Source organism: Pleurodeles waltl, chromosome 7 (genome assembly GCF_031143425.1).
Source record: "Pleurodeles waltl isolate 20211129_DDA chromosome 7, aPleWal1.hap1.20221129, whole genome shotgun sequence".
NCBI lineage: Eukaryota > Metazoa > Chordata > Amphibia > Caudata > Salamandridae > Pleurodeles > Pleurodeles waltl.
Genome location: NC_090446.1, coordinates 421,413,509 through 421,430,368, shown reverse-complemented (window position 1 = coordinate 421,430,368; position 16,860 = coordinate 421,413,509). Strand labels below are relative to the sequence as shown.

The following is a 16,860-nucleotide window of genomic DNA, read 5'->3' as shown; positions in this document are numbered from 1 at the left end:
TATAAATACAATAGTTCTACTGGAATGCACATATGGAGTTCACTGGATGAAAAAAAAAAACTCAATGTTGTCAAAACAAAAGAAAAATAAAGATAAGTAGGAAAGCATTAGTATATAAAATTATTTGAAGACTTTAGTCTGAAGCAGAGTTTTCAGAAATCTTACCTTAGAACTCAAGGTTTTGAAAATTCCCTGAAACACGTTGCCATTTTTCACTCTCACATCACACGCAGAGCCCTAAAGTAAAACAAAAGAAAAAAAATACACAAGTAACCCCACTTAAGCTTTTCCGAAACGTGAGCCTGTGTCAGGTTGCAAGACTTGGCTTCTCAACAAGGCAGCACTGGGAACAATGCGTTCAAAAGGATAAACTTGCACAATTTGTAGAGCATCCGTGAGAAACTAAAGCATGCACAGAGGCTACTACCCTGGTACCCCTCGAAAAAAAAATACAAAGGCCAAAAATAATACCATATATGCCACAGGAGGTCATTTAAAGTCTCAATGTGGACTCTCAAAGCAAAATAAATATGCCGAGATACAGTGGCCATTAATTATAATTGTAGTACCTTAGTAGATTTTAAATCGAAGCTCATCTCCGTTCAAAGCTCTTTCAAGTGCTCATTTCTGTAGATTTATACATTTTTTTTATAACAACATCTCTGAAAGTCATTCAATAATTATCAACATTTAAAAAACTCTGAGCAGCATTTTAAAATAGCTTCTGCTATACACTGATATTCTCGACCGATGACTATTCAAGTGATCTGAGATGCTCTAATGCTGCTGGCTCCCCGAAAGACGTTTGCAGAGTATTACCCACATCACTATGCAGCAACTCCAAGGCCACAGGCATAGTGCATGGAAGTGGCATGCCTCCTTGACCTGATTTGGAACCTCAGACTTGAAGATGGCAACCTCTCCCAATCAATGTGATGGGGCGCATCGCTCTCTAAGATACTAATCAAATTTCTCTACCTCTTCCAGAATTGCCCAAAATCTATACCTAGACACTGGTTTAGAAATGAACGCCCTGGTGACCTCATCAGGCATAATACCAGATCGCTCTAGATCCCTGCTAAATGTCTATGAAAACAATACAAGGGTGGACTAGGTATGACTAATTTGCACCTTTATTACTTAGCGTCCCAGCACAGCTGGTCTTGGGAATGCTACACAGTGCGCAACTTCAAACTCACCCAGAAGTGACTAGTGCGGTTTTTGTAAACTGACATGCTGTGCTTCCCCACATTGGGTGGGACTCTAAGCTCACCCAACAAACACTGTAGATAGGGAAGCAGTTAGCAGAAACAGCTGGCCTAGAGGGGTTTCAATGATGGGATACAATAGGCATCGCTCTACTCAGACATCTGGTCAGGCACTCAAATGAATTCCCTTCAAGAACTCCAGACCACATATACTCAGTTGTGCACTCCGTTTCATAAATACCTCCAAATGAGGCAGGCACTGAAGTTACACATCTCACTTGGTACAATGCTTTCCAAATTTAGTGACATGGAGGCTAAACTACTGATGGGTGACTTCCAAAAAGGTGGTGTTTTCCAAATCTTTCGGGAGCTGATACACAACGCCCCTCATGCACTGAGACACCCAGGGACTCAAAGGGAGGGGTGGGTGGGTGGGGACAACTGGACCACAAAGGCAAACAAGATGCTTTGATGTCACCCCTCCCATTGCAATTACTTCTAAATTGCAACTGACAGACATACTACTTGCATAACGCCTTCCTAACCCTCACTCGCATACAAAGAGCGTGCTTACTCTCCCCGCCCATGTCGGCTTTAGATGCTGAATGTTCTAGTATTTTGCATTAGGTCTTGACATGTCCAAGTATTACTAGGTATTGGACGGCTGTCAGAGGTGCTAGGCTGGTTGGTGGACCTGTCACCACAATTGTTTCTTCTGGGCATTTTTGAGGGGGTGGAAGGCACAAGGGCCAACTGAACACCACTGGGTGTGACCACCACAGTGGTGAAGAGGGACATAGCCAGCAAATGGAAATCTGCTACTCCGCTTTCACTATCTCAGTGGCATAAATGGGTGGACTGATGCACCCATCAAGACAACTGGTCTACAAAGGCAGAGGATGGCCTAAAAAACACATGCCAAGGTCAGGGGCAAATGGTGGGAGTGCTAGGTTAGGCCTGCGATAAATTCCATGTGGAGAACGGTCCTGCTGTGGTAACAGTCGATAGCTCTTATGTCTAATACTACAATACTTTCTTTTAATGTCAATATGGAGTCACCGGATGTGGTGGTGGTGATGTTCTAACAAAACAAAATTGGTTACAATGAACAAGTTGCTTACTTTCGGTAATGCTTTTTCAGGTCGATACACGAGCTACCTGTGGATTCCTCACCTAATGAATTCTCCCTAATGCGCAGCATTTGACGGAAATTTGCTTTCCAGCTCTGCACGTCGGCGAGGACGTCACAATTGCCCGACTCCACGCAACTCAGTCTGACGTCATCGTGGCAATAAGAGGTCCTCGCCGGCGTGCTGACGTCAGTTTACACCATTTTTTAACGTGCCTTTGAGGCGAATATGTGATAACCAACATCGCTTATTCACTACAATTGCATCAATTAAAACCTTTATACAAATTGTATTCCAATATAAATAAATAATATCAATATATATACTTATAAGAATTCACATTTAAAAATGCATATACATATATATATATATATATATACATACCCGTACACATACAGAATTATACAAATATACATTATATATACACCCAAGGAGGTCTGAACAGACAGACAATGGGAAGGCGGGAGGGACTGTGAGGAATCCACAGGTAGCTAGTGTAGCCACCAGAAAAAGCGTTACCGAAGGTAAGTAACTTGTTCTTCTGATGGATACAACTACCTGTGGATTCCTCACCTAATGAATAGAGTCCCAAAGCAGTACCACCTCTAAGGTGTCTGACTGATCACACCAAGAAATCCTGCAGCACAGACCGTGCAAAATGGCCATCCCTCCTAACTTCCAAGTCCAAGCAATAATTGTAGGAAGTTGGCTCTGTATTTACTATTTCAAAGTAAGAAATAGTGTGCACAGAGTTCAAGGGTTCCCCTTAGAGGTAAGATAGTGGCAAAAGTAGATAATTCTAATGCTCTATTTTGTGGTAGTGTGGTCGAGCAGTAGGCTTATCAGAGGGTAGTGTTAAGCATTTGTCGTACACACACAGGCAATTCATGAGGAACACACACTCCGACTTAATCCAGGCCAATAGGTTTTTATATTGAAAAATATATTTTCTTAGTTTATTTTAAGAACCACAGGTTCAAGATTTACATATACTACTTTAAATGTAAGGTACTTCACTTAGATACTTAAGGAACTTTGAATGAAAACATCATGTACAGGCTTTGTAAAAATGGCAATAAGCTATTTTCAAAGTGGACAGTGCAAAAATCAACAGTTCCTGGGGGAGGTAAGTAAAGGTTAGTAAAACACAAGTCTCAGTCCTGGGGCATAGGCAGCCCACCGTTGGGGGTTCAAGGCAACCCCAAAGTTACCACACCAGCAGCAGGTGCAGAGGTCAAAGAAGTGCCCAAAACGCATAGGCTTCAATGGAGAAAGGGGTGCCCCGGTTCCAGGCTGCCAGCAGGTAAGTACACGCGACTTTGGTGGGCAGACCAGGGTGGTCAAGGTAGAGGGTCGCCTGGGGGTCACTCCTGCGCTGAGGTTCGGTTCCTACAGGTCCTGGGGGCTGCGAGTGCAGTGCTGGTTCCAGGCATCAGGTCCTTTGTTACAGGCAGTCGCGGTCAGGGGGAGCCTCTGGATTCTCTCTGCAGGCCTTGCTGTGGGCTCCAGGGGGGTCACCTCTGGTTACTCACAGGCTCGCAGTCACCGGGGAGTTATCCCTGAGGTGTTGGTTTTCTGCAGGTCGAGCCGGGGCAGTCGGTTGCAGTGTGTGAAGTCTCACGCTTCCGGCAGGAAACGTGAAGTCCTTGGAAGTTGATTCTTTGTTGCAAAGAAGTAGCTGGTTTTGAACAGGGCCGCTGTTCACATGAGTTTCTTGGTCCTGTAATCCAGGGCAGTCCTCGGAGGCTTCAGAGGTCGCTGGTCCCTGTCAGATGCGTCGCTGGAGCAGGTTTTTCGAAGTTTGAGACAGGCCAGTAGGGCTGGGGCCAAAGCAGTTGTCGTCTTCCTCCTTCTCTGCAGGCTTGTAGGTCAGCAGTGCTTTCTTCAGGTTGCAGGAATCTGATTTCCTGGGATCTGGGGAGCCCCTAAATACTGAATTTAGGGGTGTTTAGGTCTGGGAGGGCAGTAGCCAATGGCTACTGTCCTTGAGAGTGGCTACACCCTCTTTGTTCCTCCACCCTGTGGGGAGAGGAGGGGGGGGGGGGTGCTCATCCCTAATCCTATTGGGGGAATCCTCCAAACTCAAGATGGAGGATTTCTCAAGGCAGGGGTCACCTCAGCTCAGGACACCTTAGGGGCTGTCCTGACTGGTGGGTGACTCCTCCTTGTTTTTCTCATTATCTCCTCCAGCCTTGCAGCCAAAAGTGGGGGCAGTGGCCGGAGGGGCGGGCCTCTCCACTAGCTGGGATGCCCTGGGGCGCTGTAACAAAAGGGGTGAGCCTTTTGTTACAGTTCCTGCAGGGGGAGGTGAGAAGCACCTGCACCCAGTACAGGCTTTGTTCCTGGCCACAGAGTGACAAAGGCACTCTCCCCATGTGGCCAGCAACAAGTCTGGTGTGTGGCAGGTTGGCAGAACTGGTCAGCCTACACTAGAAGTCGGGTATGTATTCAGGGGGCATCTCTAAGATGCCCTCTGGGTGTATTTTACAATAAGTTTCACACTGGCATCAGTGTGCATTTATTGTGCTGAGAATTTTGATACCAAACTTCCCAGTTTTCAGTGTAGCCATTATGGAACTGTGGAGTTCGTGTTTGACAAACTGACCATATACTCTTATGGTTACCCTGCACTTACAATGTCTAAGGTTTTGCTTAGACACTGTAGGGGCATAGTGCTCATGCACATATGCCCTCACCTATGGTATAGTGCACCCTGCCTTAGAGCTGTAAGGCCTGCTAGAGGGGTGACTTACCTATGCCACAGGCAGTGTGAGGTTGGCATGGCACCCTGAGGAGAGTGCCATGTCGACTTAGTTGTTTTCTCCCCACCAAGCTGGCAAGCAGTGTGTCCGTGCCGAGTGAGGGGTCCCTAGGGTGGCATAAGACATGCTGCAGTCCTTCGAGACCTTCCCTGGCATCAGGGCCCTTGGTACCAGGGATACCAGTTACAAGGGACTTAACCGCGTGCCAGGGTTGTGCCAATTGTGGAGACAAAGGTACAGTTTAGGGAAAGAACACTGGTGCTGGGGCCTGGTTAGCAGGGTCGCAGCAACACTTTCAAATCCTAACTTAACATCAGCAAAGGCAAAAAGTTAGGGGGTAACCATGCCAAGGAGGCATTTCGTAACAATAATGCTTCGCAAAAGTATGGAGGGAAGCCCAAGTTGCGGCCTTACAAATGTCAGCCACCGGAACACCTCAAGCCAAGGCCAAAGTGTCCGCCTTAGCCCTGGTGGAATGGGCTCTAATTCCAAGAGGATGAACCTTCTTTGCCAATGAATAGCATATCTTAATGCAAAGAATGGCCAACCTGGACAGTGTTCTTTTGTGGACGGCCTTGCCCTTCCTCTTCCCCACGTATCCGACAAAGAACTGGTCGTCCAAGCGGAACTCTCTCGTTCTGTCTATGTAAAAACTCGAGGCCCTCTTTGGGTCCAGCCGATATAGCCTCTCCTCCTCAGATGGCTGTGGAGGAGGATAGAAGGACGAGAGTGTGATGGACTGCCCCAAATGAAAAGGAGTGACTACTTTGGGGAGGAAAGCCACCCTGGTCCTCAACACCACCTTGTCCGCATGAAAGGACGTAAAAGGGGGGGGGGGGGAAACACAGAGCTTGAAGCTCACTTACACGCCTAGCAGTCGTGATGGCCGTTAGAAAAACAGTCTTCAAGACTAATAGTCTTAATGGGCTAGAATGTAAAGGTTCAAAAGGTGAACCCATTAAAAAAAAGTTACAACCAAATTTAAATCTCACTGGGGTATAAGAAACAGAGTGGGAAGAAACCTATTAGTAAGGCCCTTCAAAAACCTTAATACTAAAGGGGATTTGAGGAGGGTTCATCAGGTAGGCATAAAACGTCTGAAAGAGCTGATAGAGAGCCTTTGACAGTAGCAACTGCACAACCCTGCTGTGCCAAAGATAATGCAAACAACAATATGTCCAACAAATGAGCTTTTAAAAGGTTAATTTGCTTCTCTCCACACCAAGCAACAAATGTTGCCCATCTGCCAGCATAGACAGATTTGGTGGAGTGTCGCCTGGCCAATAAAATAACATCCCCAACTTCCGACGGGAGAGAAAAGGAACGCAGGTTGCCCCATTCAATCTCCAGGCATGAAAGTGCAGGCTCTGGAGGTGGGGGTGTAGAACTTGCAACAGCGAGAGGAGGTCTGCCCTGTGAGGGAGACAGAGCGGTGGGCCCCTTGAGAGTTGGAGAAGGTCTGTGTACCACACCCTTCTCAGCCAATCCAGAGCTATTAAAATGACTTGGGCCCATTCTTGGCGAATCTTCCTCAGAATCCGAGGAATCAAGGGTATTGGGGGGGGGGGGGGGGGGGGGGGGGGAAATACACATAAAGCAACTGACCGTTCCAGGACATCTGAAACGCGCCCCCCAATGCTCCTTGCACCGGATACTGGAGGCTGCAGAACAACAGACAGTGTGCGCTCTCCAGAGTGGCAAACAGGTCTACCTGAGGAAACCCCCACATCTGTAAGATGTAAAGGATCAGGTCTGGATGGAGACGCCACTCGTGATCAGCTGAGAAGTGCTGACTGAGAATGTCCGCACGTACGTTTAGAACTCCAGCCAGATGATTTGCTACTAAGCAAATCCGATGGTCCCGAGCCTAGGGCCAAAGCCACAGAGCCTCTCTGCAGAAAAGGTACGACCCTACTCCTCCCTGCTTGTTGACATACCACATGGCGGTAGTGTCAGTCAGGACTTGGACTGACTGCAAAGGGAAGGGAGGAAGGCCTTGAGAGCCAAACGTTTTCCCTGCAATTCCAGCAGATTGATATGAAACATCTGCTCCACTGGAGACCAATGACCTTTGATCTTCAGGTCCCCCAGATGAGCTTCCCACCCTAGAGTGGAAGCATCCGTTATAACTATGACCACTGCTAGTGGGAGTGAAAACTGCCTTCCTTGGGAAAGGTTGCTGTCCACATCCCACCATTATAGATCCGCTGCAGTGTCCCTGGAGATCTTTATGGACTCCGAGATACCCTTTGTGATGAAACCACTGCCTGCGGAGACACCACTGAAGAGCCCTCATGTGCCAGCGTGCATAAGTGACCAACAGAATGCATGAAGCAAACAGACCGATCAGACGAAGGACCTTGAGGACTGGAACAACCGCTCACCTTTGAAACATTGGAATCAACGCCTGAATGTCCTGAAGCTGCTGTGGCGGAGGAAAGGCCAAACCCAATGTCGTGTCCAGTACTGCCCCTATGAACAGGAGGCGCTGAGAGGGCTCTAGGTGAGACTTGGGTACATTTATGGAAAAGCCCAGATCGAACAACAACTGGGTTGTCATCTGCAGGTGATGCAGCATGAGCTCTGGAGACTTGGCTTTGATCAACCAATCATCCAGGTAAGGGAATACCGCAATTCCCTTCCTCCTGAGCCTTGCTGCAACCACAGCCATCACCTTTGTGAAGACTCGACGTGCTGAAGTAAGACCAAAAAGCAGGACAGCAAACTGGTAGTGTTGCAACCCCATCACAAACCGGAGATACTTCCTGTGCGACTTGAGAATGGGAATATGGAAATAAGCATCCTGCAAGTCGACAGACACCATCCAATCCTCCTTGTTCAGCACCAAAAGTACCTGTGCTTGAGTCAGCATCTTGAATTTCTCCTGTTTGAGGAACCAATTCAAAATCCTCAAGTCCAGGATAGGTCTCAACCGACCATCCTTCTTGGGGATGAGAAAATATCTTGAATAACATCCCTGACCCCTTTCCTGCTCCAGAACCAACTCCACTGCACCTTTTGATAATAGGGATAGAACCTCCTGTTCCAACAACAGAAGATGGTCTTCTGAACAAAAAGAAAGATGGGGAGGGAAGGGAGGAGTCGTCTCCCATAAGGGAAGGGCATAGCCTTTCCTCACAATACTGATGACCCAAGAGTCTGATGTTATCGACTTCCACATGCGATGAAAAACAGATAATCTTCCCTCTACAGGAGAGACATGGGATGCAACGGTGAGAGGACTAAGGTTGCTTCCCCTGCTGCACCCCCCCCCCGAAGAGGCAGGGTGCTGCTGTTGGATGGCCCCTTTAGTGCGGACTCTACTGTGCCCTCTGTTGGCCTGCTTGCTGAGATCTTCCATGAAAAGACGCACCTCGCCCAAATCCTCTAAATCATCTAAACAACCTAAATAGGGTCGAACCAGTTTGCAGGCCCAAGGACTTCGGGGTTGCCCTACAGTCCTTGAAGCGCTCTAGCGCAGAATCCGCTTTAGTGACAAAATGCTTTTCACCATCAATGGGCAGATCTAACAAAGTAGCTTGAACATCTGTACAGAACCCAGACGATCATAACCAAGCATGTCGTCTGGTGGCGATAGAGGTACCCATGGCTCTTGCAACCATTCCATAGGGTCCAGTCCTGATTGTATGACCTGCGTTGCTGCAGCCTGGGCATCCAAGAGAAGTCCCTGCAAGTCCTGGGGCATTTCAGGCAGCACAGCCTTAGCCGCGTCCATAAGAGCATAAATGTATCTAACCAGGATGCAGGTTGCGTTCGTTGACTTGAGCCATGATGCATGATAAAGACCTTCTTTGCCGACTGCTCCATTCTTTTGGACTGTCAGAAGGAACACCAGGATAAGAGCCAGGAGCAGACCTCGAACATGACGCCTGCACTACAAGACTCTCCGGAGACGGATGTTTAGCAAAAAACCCTGGGTCCCCTGGAGCCGCTCTGTATCTCCAGGCAACAGATCTATTAACTGCCAGCCAAGAAACAGGCTCTCTCTACACATCCAAAATTGGGTCAGTGAGGGCCTCATTAAAAGGCAGCAACGGCTCTGCAACAGCTGAGGCTGGATCTAACACCTCTGTCAAAATATTGGTCTTGACTTCACCTGAAGGAAGTGGGAGATCCAAGAAATCTGCAGCCTTCCTTACAACTGAATGAAACGAGGCTGCCTCCTCGGTAAACTCCCCTGGTGAGGCCAAGTCCCATTCTAGGGAAGTGTCAAGCCAACTGGCACAGTCCAACCCCTGAAAGTCACCCAGGGATTCCCAACCGACGCCGTCCGACTCCGAGGCGACTCCACTGACACTCCCGCCACCATTGGGACATACGTTGGCGTCAAAGGTGCTTCACCGACGTCGACGGCACCTGCACAGCCGGCACCGGCGCCAGACTAGTACCTCCTGCTGGACAGAATGGCATAAATGGCGGTCTGTAAGGAGCCGGAGCACCCAGAGAAAATGGCAAGGGGCCAGCCGGCGCACCACCTCCCAGTGCCATATTCTGAAATATGGCAAACATGGCATTAAGGAATGCCGCCGGATCCAATTCCGGAGTAGGGAAGGCAGGATATCCTTGTGGAGCCGGCGCCAGATCTTGGACATCCAACTGCCCCGGAGAGAAGCATGGACTCAGAGGTTCCATCACTTCAAAGACCGACTGAGCCAGTGAAGTCTGAGTCAGAGGTTGCGAAGTCACTGTCGGGCTGACCTCCCACGACTTATCGCATCGAGTAGGAGACCTCGAATGGCTTCTTCTGGAACGACACCGGGAATAATGACGCCGCCGCCGCTTAGGACTCTTCGCCAACTTCCCCAACGAAGATCTATGCCGACTCCTTTCCTTCTTTTTTAGCCTTTGCTCAAAATAACTTGGCCTCCTGATCCTTGAGAGCTTTTGGATTCATCTTTTGACACGACCCACACTCATGTACATCGTGGTCTGAACTCAGACACCAGAGGCAGTCATTATGCGGGTCAGTGACTGACATACGACCTCCGCATTCTCTGCAAGGCTTGAATCCGGAATCCTCGGAACAGACATTATCAGATAAACGCAAAGTATCCCTTCAAAAGCGATCAACACAAGAGCTGGTAGAAATAACTTATCGAAGGCACGGAAAAAAGGGAACTGACGTCAGCACGCCGGCGAGGACCTCTTACTGCCACGATGACGTCAGACGAAGTCGCGTGGAGTCTGGCAATTGTGATGTCCTCGCCGACGTGCAGAGCTGGAAAGAAAATTTCCGTTGAATGCTGCGCATTGGGGAGAATTAATTTGGTGAGGAATCCACAGGTAGTTGTATCCATCAGATATATATATATATATATATATATATATACACACACACACACACACACACACACTGGAAGATGCAGGATCACAAGAAAACAACAGCCAGCCAGGGCAAAAATCTGGATCCTATATATATATTCACTTTGTTGCCCCCATACACAAATACCAGTCAGTAATTTAATTAAAAAACCTCTTGAAATCATGCCCACTACGATGCTCTGAACTTTTTAGTTTGACCTAATGGTACAGGTGAGCCAATATTAGTTCACAACTAACTTCAGCCGCAGGAACAAATTAAATATCTATGGGTCATGGTCACTTTCTATACATTGTTTTGCAGAATTGAGGAGAGTTGCCTTCAATAACCATATTTATGGTTGATAGTATTTCTACCTGCAGACTCTTCATCTTGGGTACTCCCCCAGGAGCCAGACTGGTCTATAACTCTTCACTCCATAGCTCTTCCAGTAGAGGAGGTCCGGTCCACTCAATGCCAGACGTCATGCTGGTGTAAATTTAACAGAGTAGGCCATGTAAACCACCCCATATTGCCATACCAAATACAGTTTCCCATCCATTTTTTCCAACCCACTGAAGCAGTAGGATGAGAAGGCCATCAATTAAGATCTGCAGTGAAATAGAAAAACTATTTTGTTGATCCATAACCAATCCTCACACAGGGAGGGGGAAGGAATAAATGAGGAATCTGCAGGAAGAGCGAACAGCTGCCGTTATGTTACTTTTTCTGTAAGCATCTGTTTGTAGCTTGTAGTGCTGTAGATTCATATGCTCTGCAAACAAGTTGTTTTTGTTCAAAGATGTGTTTTCAACTCAAAAGGCCTCTTGTGACTCTTCCCTTGGTAGGGAATGCGCATGGGAACTAACTCCTTTGTTAGCTTTTTATTTGCACAGCAGGTGAATCCGAGGATGCTGAGAACGTGATGCCCACCAAAAAGTGTATTTAAGTAAACTAAATTCTTAATGTTACAGAGCTGTGCAAATAGGACACTGACTCCATGCAGAAGGGTGAGCACATGTGAATCTACAGCACTATAAGCTACTGCGTACAGGGGGTGTTACTATATTCCTTAAGTAGAACGTGTGACTGTAGATGCATAAGGTTTGCACAGGCAGTAAATAAGTATTCTCAAAGCGGTGGCTAGTCAGTGAATGATGCAGATGTCTGGAACAGAGGTCTTAACCCTGTCAGGCCAACTCCACCCTTTTGACAGGTGAGGATATCCACACAGCAATGTTGAGGTAATGTGTGTGGAACTGGCCATGTTGCTCCTCTGCAAATGTCAGCTTTGGGAATATTCCCTAGTAATAGGGGGGAGTTACTACAAGTCCATGTCAGGGTAAACCAATAAAGTCACTTAATAAACCTGAGCTTAAGCAACTGGTAGTTATGGCACAGAGCAGACAGACTTGGGGGCAATATGTAAAAATATTTAGGCAGTATTAAAACAGTAAAAAACATAATGAAGTAGGGGTCAGATACACCTTTCATTTTTGTACTGGTCAAAAGATTTTACTTTCCGAATTTAGGCCTTCAACTGCCAGTCCAAAGCAGGTATATCCTTTTAAAACCCCAGGACGGCAGGCATTTAGAGTCTCACAGGGTGTCAGGTAGTGTGTCCAGGGATCTTCTCAGGCTGCAAACAGTAATTTTAGGTATTTTCTTATCATACGCAGGTCCAGGAGTACTCTGAATTATGTTTCCATCAGCCAGACTAAATTTGGGCTAACAAACATCTATTAACAAACCCTCACAGATGCCATTGATGGATTTATTCATACATGCATCCAGAGGGCACCTTACAAATGCCCCCAGAAAAACCTACCCTCTACTCACGTGCTGACTGACTAGTGTTAACTAGCCTGTCACCAACAGACAGGTTTCTGACCCTAAAGGGTGAGATCCTTTGTTTTTGAGCAGACAGGAACAAAGCTTACACATCCCTCAAAACAGGCAGACCAACAAATCTGCATTCCAAGGCAGGGGACTTCAAATAAGCTCATCGCCCTTGGTATGCAGATATGGCTTCCCTCAGAAGGGAGATGCTGAGCACCTCAATGACCCCCACCCCCCTTAGGCCCATTCAGTACCTGAACAGGTGGGAAATATGGTATTTAGAAGTGTCCACCCTCAGGTCAGCCCCACACCTAAGGTGAGCTGCCTGATCTGGACAACATTTAGAAATCTGCCATCTTGGTGCTGACAGAATTAGGAACTCTGTGACAGGGTTGTGCTCACTTCCCACAGAAGTGGTCATGTAGGAGGAGTAGTTATTCCAGGGGTAAGTAGCCCAATGGCTACTACCCTACACTCCCCAAAATGTCCCTAACCTCAGAATACAGGGAAGCCCCTGGCATCAGGAAATCAGATTCCTGCTGACAGGCGAAAGAGGAGGACACTCAAGAACCACAAATGCAAAGAATTAAGCAGAAGCACCTGACTTGGTACCAGCCCTGCTGGCCTGTCAGCTGGTCGAGCCAAATTGCTTCAAAGTCAGCTCATCCTGCAAGCTGTTGTGTCCCCATAAGCTGGGAGGACTGCCTGCCTTCAACAAAGAATCGGGATCTCTAGTGGAGCAGCTTACTGCATTCTGCAGGCACTCCGAGACCCAAGAGGACACCGGACTACCAAAACCCAACACCAGGAAGCACCACTGCACCCATGCCACAAACCCAGAGCTGATGTGGGCCAATGGTGCCAGTGTACCCCCCCTCCAGGGACAAAGCCCACTTTGGACTTGCCCACTGTGGACTCACCAACGGCACCTGCAGCCTCTGTTTGCAGCCCCCATACAACCCCCCTCCCAAACTTGAGTGCTCCCAGTGATGAAAATCCAAAACCTCAAGACAACTCTGCACCTGTCCCGATGGAGTAGTGGACCATAGGTGTCCCCATGTCCCTGAGCATCATGAGAGCCGATCCGGAAGGCCTGGTTAAACAACTGGCCTCCCAGTCCAAACATGAAGCCTCCTTTTAACCAGACCAATCCCCACTGACAATCATTGGGCAACCAACACTATATTGCACTTACGCGCCCGGCCGCCCCAGTGCCGTCCGATATGACCTGTTGGTGTGGCCTTGAACCATGCCCCATATTTACCTCAAGTCCTGGAAACTGGTCCCATAATTTGCTGTAAAGTGCCTGAATGCAGTACATATGTTTTCTCCATAGAACAACACTGGGCACCCAATGCTGATAATCAACTCTGCACCTCGCCCTGCTGCCACCCGAGGTGACCTTTTGGTGCTAACCTTGGACCTTGCACTATACTTACCTGGAGATCGGTCCGCTAAGTCGCTGTACTATACCTGTATGCAGTATTTGTTTTTCCTCCATAGAATAACATTGCCACCTCTAAAAAAAACGCACTGCTGACATTTGAAATCTATAAGTATTTCTCTTGCAAATCATACTACTACAACACATACACATATATACATATACACACATACATATACACATATATATACACACACACACACACGTATACATATATACATATATACACACACACATCTACATATACATATACACATATATACATAAATATGGAAAATGTCACTTACCCAGTGTACATCTGTTCGTGGCATTAGTCGCTGCAGATTGACATGCTGTGCACATCCCGCCATCTGGTGTTGGGCTCGGAGTGTTACAAGTTGTTTTTCTTCGAAGAAGTCTTTGAGTCACGAGACCGAGGGACTCCTCCCATTTCGACTCCATTGCGCATGGGCGTCGACTCAATCTTAGATTGTTTTCCCCGCAGAGGGTGAGGTAGGAGTTGTGTATGCTAGTAATAGTGCCCATGCAATGGAGTGAATGCGTATGTACATAATGAAGTTTAAAGTAATATATTTACAAATGTACAAATGTTTAAGATCTACTTCTAAACGGCTGCAGGCTCCCGGGGAGGCGGGTGGGCGTATGTGAATCTGCAGCGACTAATGCCACGAACAGATGTACACTGGGTAAGTGACATTTTCCGTTCGATGGCATGTGTAGCTGCAGATACACATGCTGTGCATAGACTAGTAAGCAGTTATCTCCCCAAAAGCGGTGGTTCAGCCTGTAGGAGTTGAAGTAGTTTGAAATAATGTTCTTAGTACAGCTTGACCTACTGTTGCCTGTTGTGCAGTTAACACATCTACACAGTAGTGCTTGGTAAATGTATGAGGCGTAGACCATGTTGCTGCCTTACATATTTCGTTCATTGGAATATTTCCTAGAAAGGCCATGGTAGCACCTTTCTTTCTGGTTGAGTGTGCCTTTGGTGTAATAGGCAGTTCTCTTTTAGCTTTAAGATAGCAGGTTTGAATGCATTTAACTATCCATCTAGCAATGCCTTGTTTTGAAATTGGATTTCCTGTATGAGGTTTTTGAAAGGCGATAAATAGTTGTTTTGTCTTTCGAATTAGTTTTGTTCTGTCAATGTAGTACATTAGTGCTCTTTTGATGTCTAATGTATGTAGTGCTCTTTCAGCTACAGAATCTGGGTGTGGGAAGAACACTGGTAATTCTACCGTTTGATTCAAGTGGAACGGTGAGATTACTTTTGGTAAAAATTTAGGATTGGTCCGTAGAACAACTTTATTTTTGTGTATTTGAATAAATGGTTCTTGAATGGTAAATGCTTGAATTTCACTCACTCTTCTTAGAGATGTGATGGCAATTAAAAATGCAACTTTCCACGTTAAGTATTGCATTTCACAAGAGTGCATGGGCTCCAAAGGTGGACCCATGAGTCGTGTTAAGACAATGTTGAGGTTCCATGAAGGAACTGGTGGTGTTCTTGGTGGTATAATTCTCTTTAGGCCTTCCATAAACGCTTTTATGACTGGTATCCTAAATAATGAAGTTGAGTGTGTAATTTGCAGGTAAGCTGAAATTGCCGTAAGATGTATTTTAATGGAAGAGAAAGCTAGTTTAGATTTTTGCAAATGTAGTAAGTATCCTACTATCTCTTTTGCAGATGCGTGTAAAGGTTGAATTTGATTATTATGGCAGTAATAAACAAATCTTTTCCACTTATTTGCATAGCAGTGTCTAGTGGTAGGTTTTCCAGCTTGTTTTATGACCTCCATACATTCCTGTGTGAGGTCTAAGTGCCCGAATTCTAGGATTTCAGGAGCCAAATTGCTAGATTCAGCAATGCTGGATTTGGATGTCTGATCTGTTGTTTGTGTTGTGTTAACAGATCTGGTCTGTTTGGCAGTTTGACACGAGGTACTACTGAAAGGTCTAGTAGTGTTGTGTACCAAGGTTGCCTTGCCCATGTTGGTGCTATTAGTATGAGTTTGAGTTTGTTTTGACTCAACTTGTTTACTAGATATGGAAGAAGTGGGAGAGGGGGAAAGCGTACGCAAATATCCCGGACCAGTTCATCCATAGTGCATTGCCCTGAGACTGATGTTGTGGGTACCTGGATGCGCAGTTTTGGCATTTTGAGTTTTCTTTTGTTGCAAATAGATCTATTTGTGGCGTTCCCCACATTCTGAAGCAAGTGTTCAGTATTTGGGGTGAATTTCCCATTCGTGGATCTGTTGGTGATCCCGAGAGAGATTGTCTGCTAACTGATTCTGAATCCCTGGAATAAATTGTGCTATTAGGCGAATGTGGTTGTGAATCACCCAATGCCATATTTTTTGTGTTAGGAGACACAACTGTGTCGAGTGTGTTCCTCCCTGTTTGTTTAGGTAATACATTGTTGTCATGTTGTCTGTCTTGACAAGAGTGTATTTGTGGGTTATTATGGGTTGAAATGCTTTCAGTGCTAGAAACACCGCTAACAGTTCTAAGTGGTTTATATGAAACTGACTTTGCTGAATGTCCCATTGTCCTTGGATGCTGTGCTGATTGAGGTGTGCTGCCCACCCTGTCATGGAGGCATCTGTCGTTATTACGTATTGTGGCACTGGGTCTTGAAAAGGCCGCCCTTGGTTTAAATTTATACTGTTCCACCATTGAAGCAAGATGAATGTTTGGTGGTCTATCAACACCAGATCTAGAAGTTGACCCTGTGCCTGTGACCACTGTGATGCTAGGCACTGTTGTAAGGGCTGCATGTGCAACCTTGCGTTTGGGACAATGGCTATGCATGAGGACATCATGCCTAGGAGTTTCATTACTAATTTGACCTGTATCTTTTGGTTTGGATACATGGCATGTATTACATTGTGGAATGTTTGGACTCTTTGTGGACTTGGAGTGGCAATTCCTTTTACTGTGTTGATTGTTGCTCCTAGGTATTGCTGTGTTAGACACGGCAGAAGATGTGACTGAGTAATCGATTGAGAAACCTAGTTTGTGTACGGTTTCTATGACATAATTTGTGTGTTGTGAACACTGTATTTGAGTGTTGGTTTTGATTAGGTACGGGAACACATGTATTTGCTGCCTTCTGATATGTGCAGCTACTACTGCTAGACATTTTGTAAAAACT

At 46.5% G+C, this 16,860-nt stretch overlaps 1 protein-coding gene across 5 annotated transcripts in view; it reads right to left on the bottom strand.

Annotated features, from left to right (window-relative positions):
• Window positions 1-16,860, bottom strand: part of ATXN2L (ataxin 2 like) — a 531,841-nt gene that overhangs the window by 413,956 nt on the left and 101,025 nt on the right. For 4 of the 5 annotated variants that reach the window (XM_069243921.1, XM_069243920.1, XM_069243923.1 and 1 more), the window contains exon 4: window positions 166-237. The exons of the other annotated variant lie outside the window; for it this stretch is intronic. In XM_069243921.1, coding sequence (XP_069100022.1) covers window positions 166-237 — 72 coding nt within the window. The remainder of the gene's footprint in view (window positions 1-165; window positions 238-16,860) is intronic. 5 annotated transcript variants of the gene reach the window in all.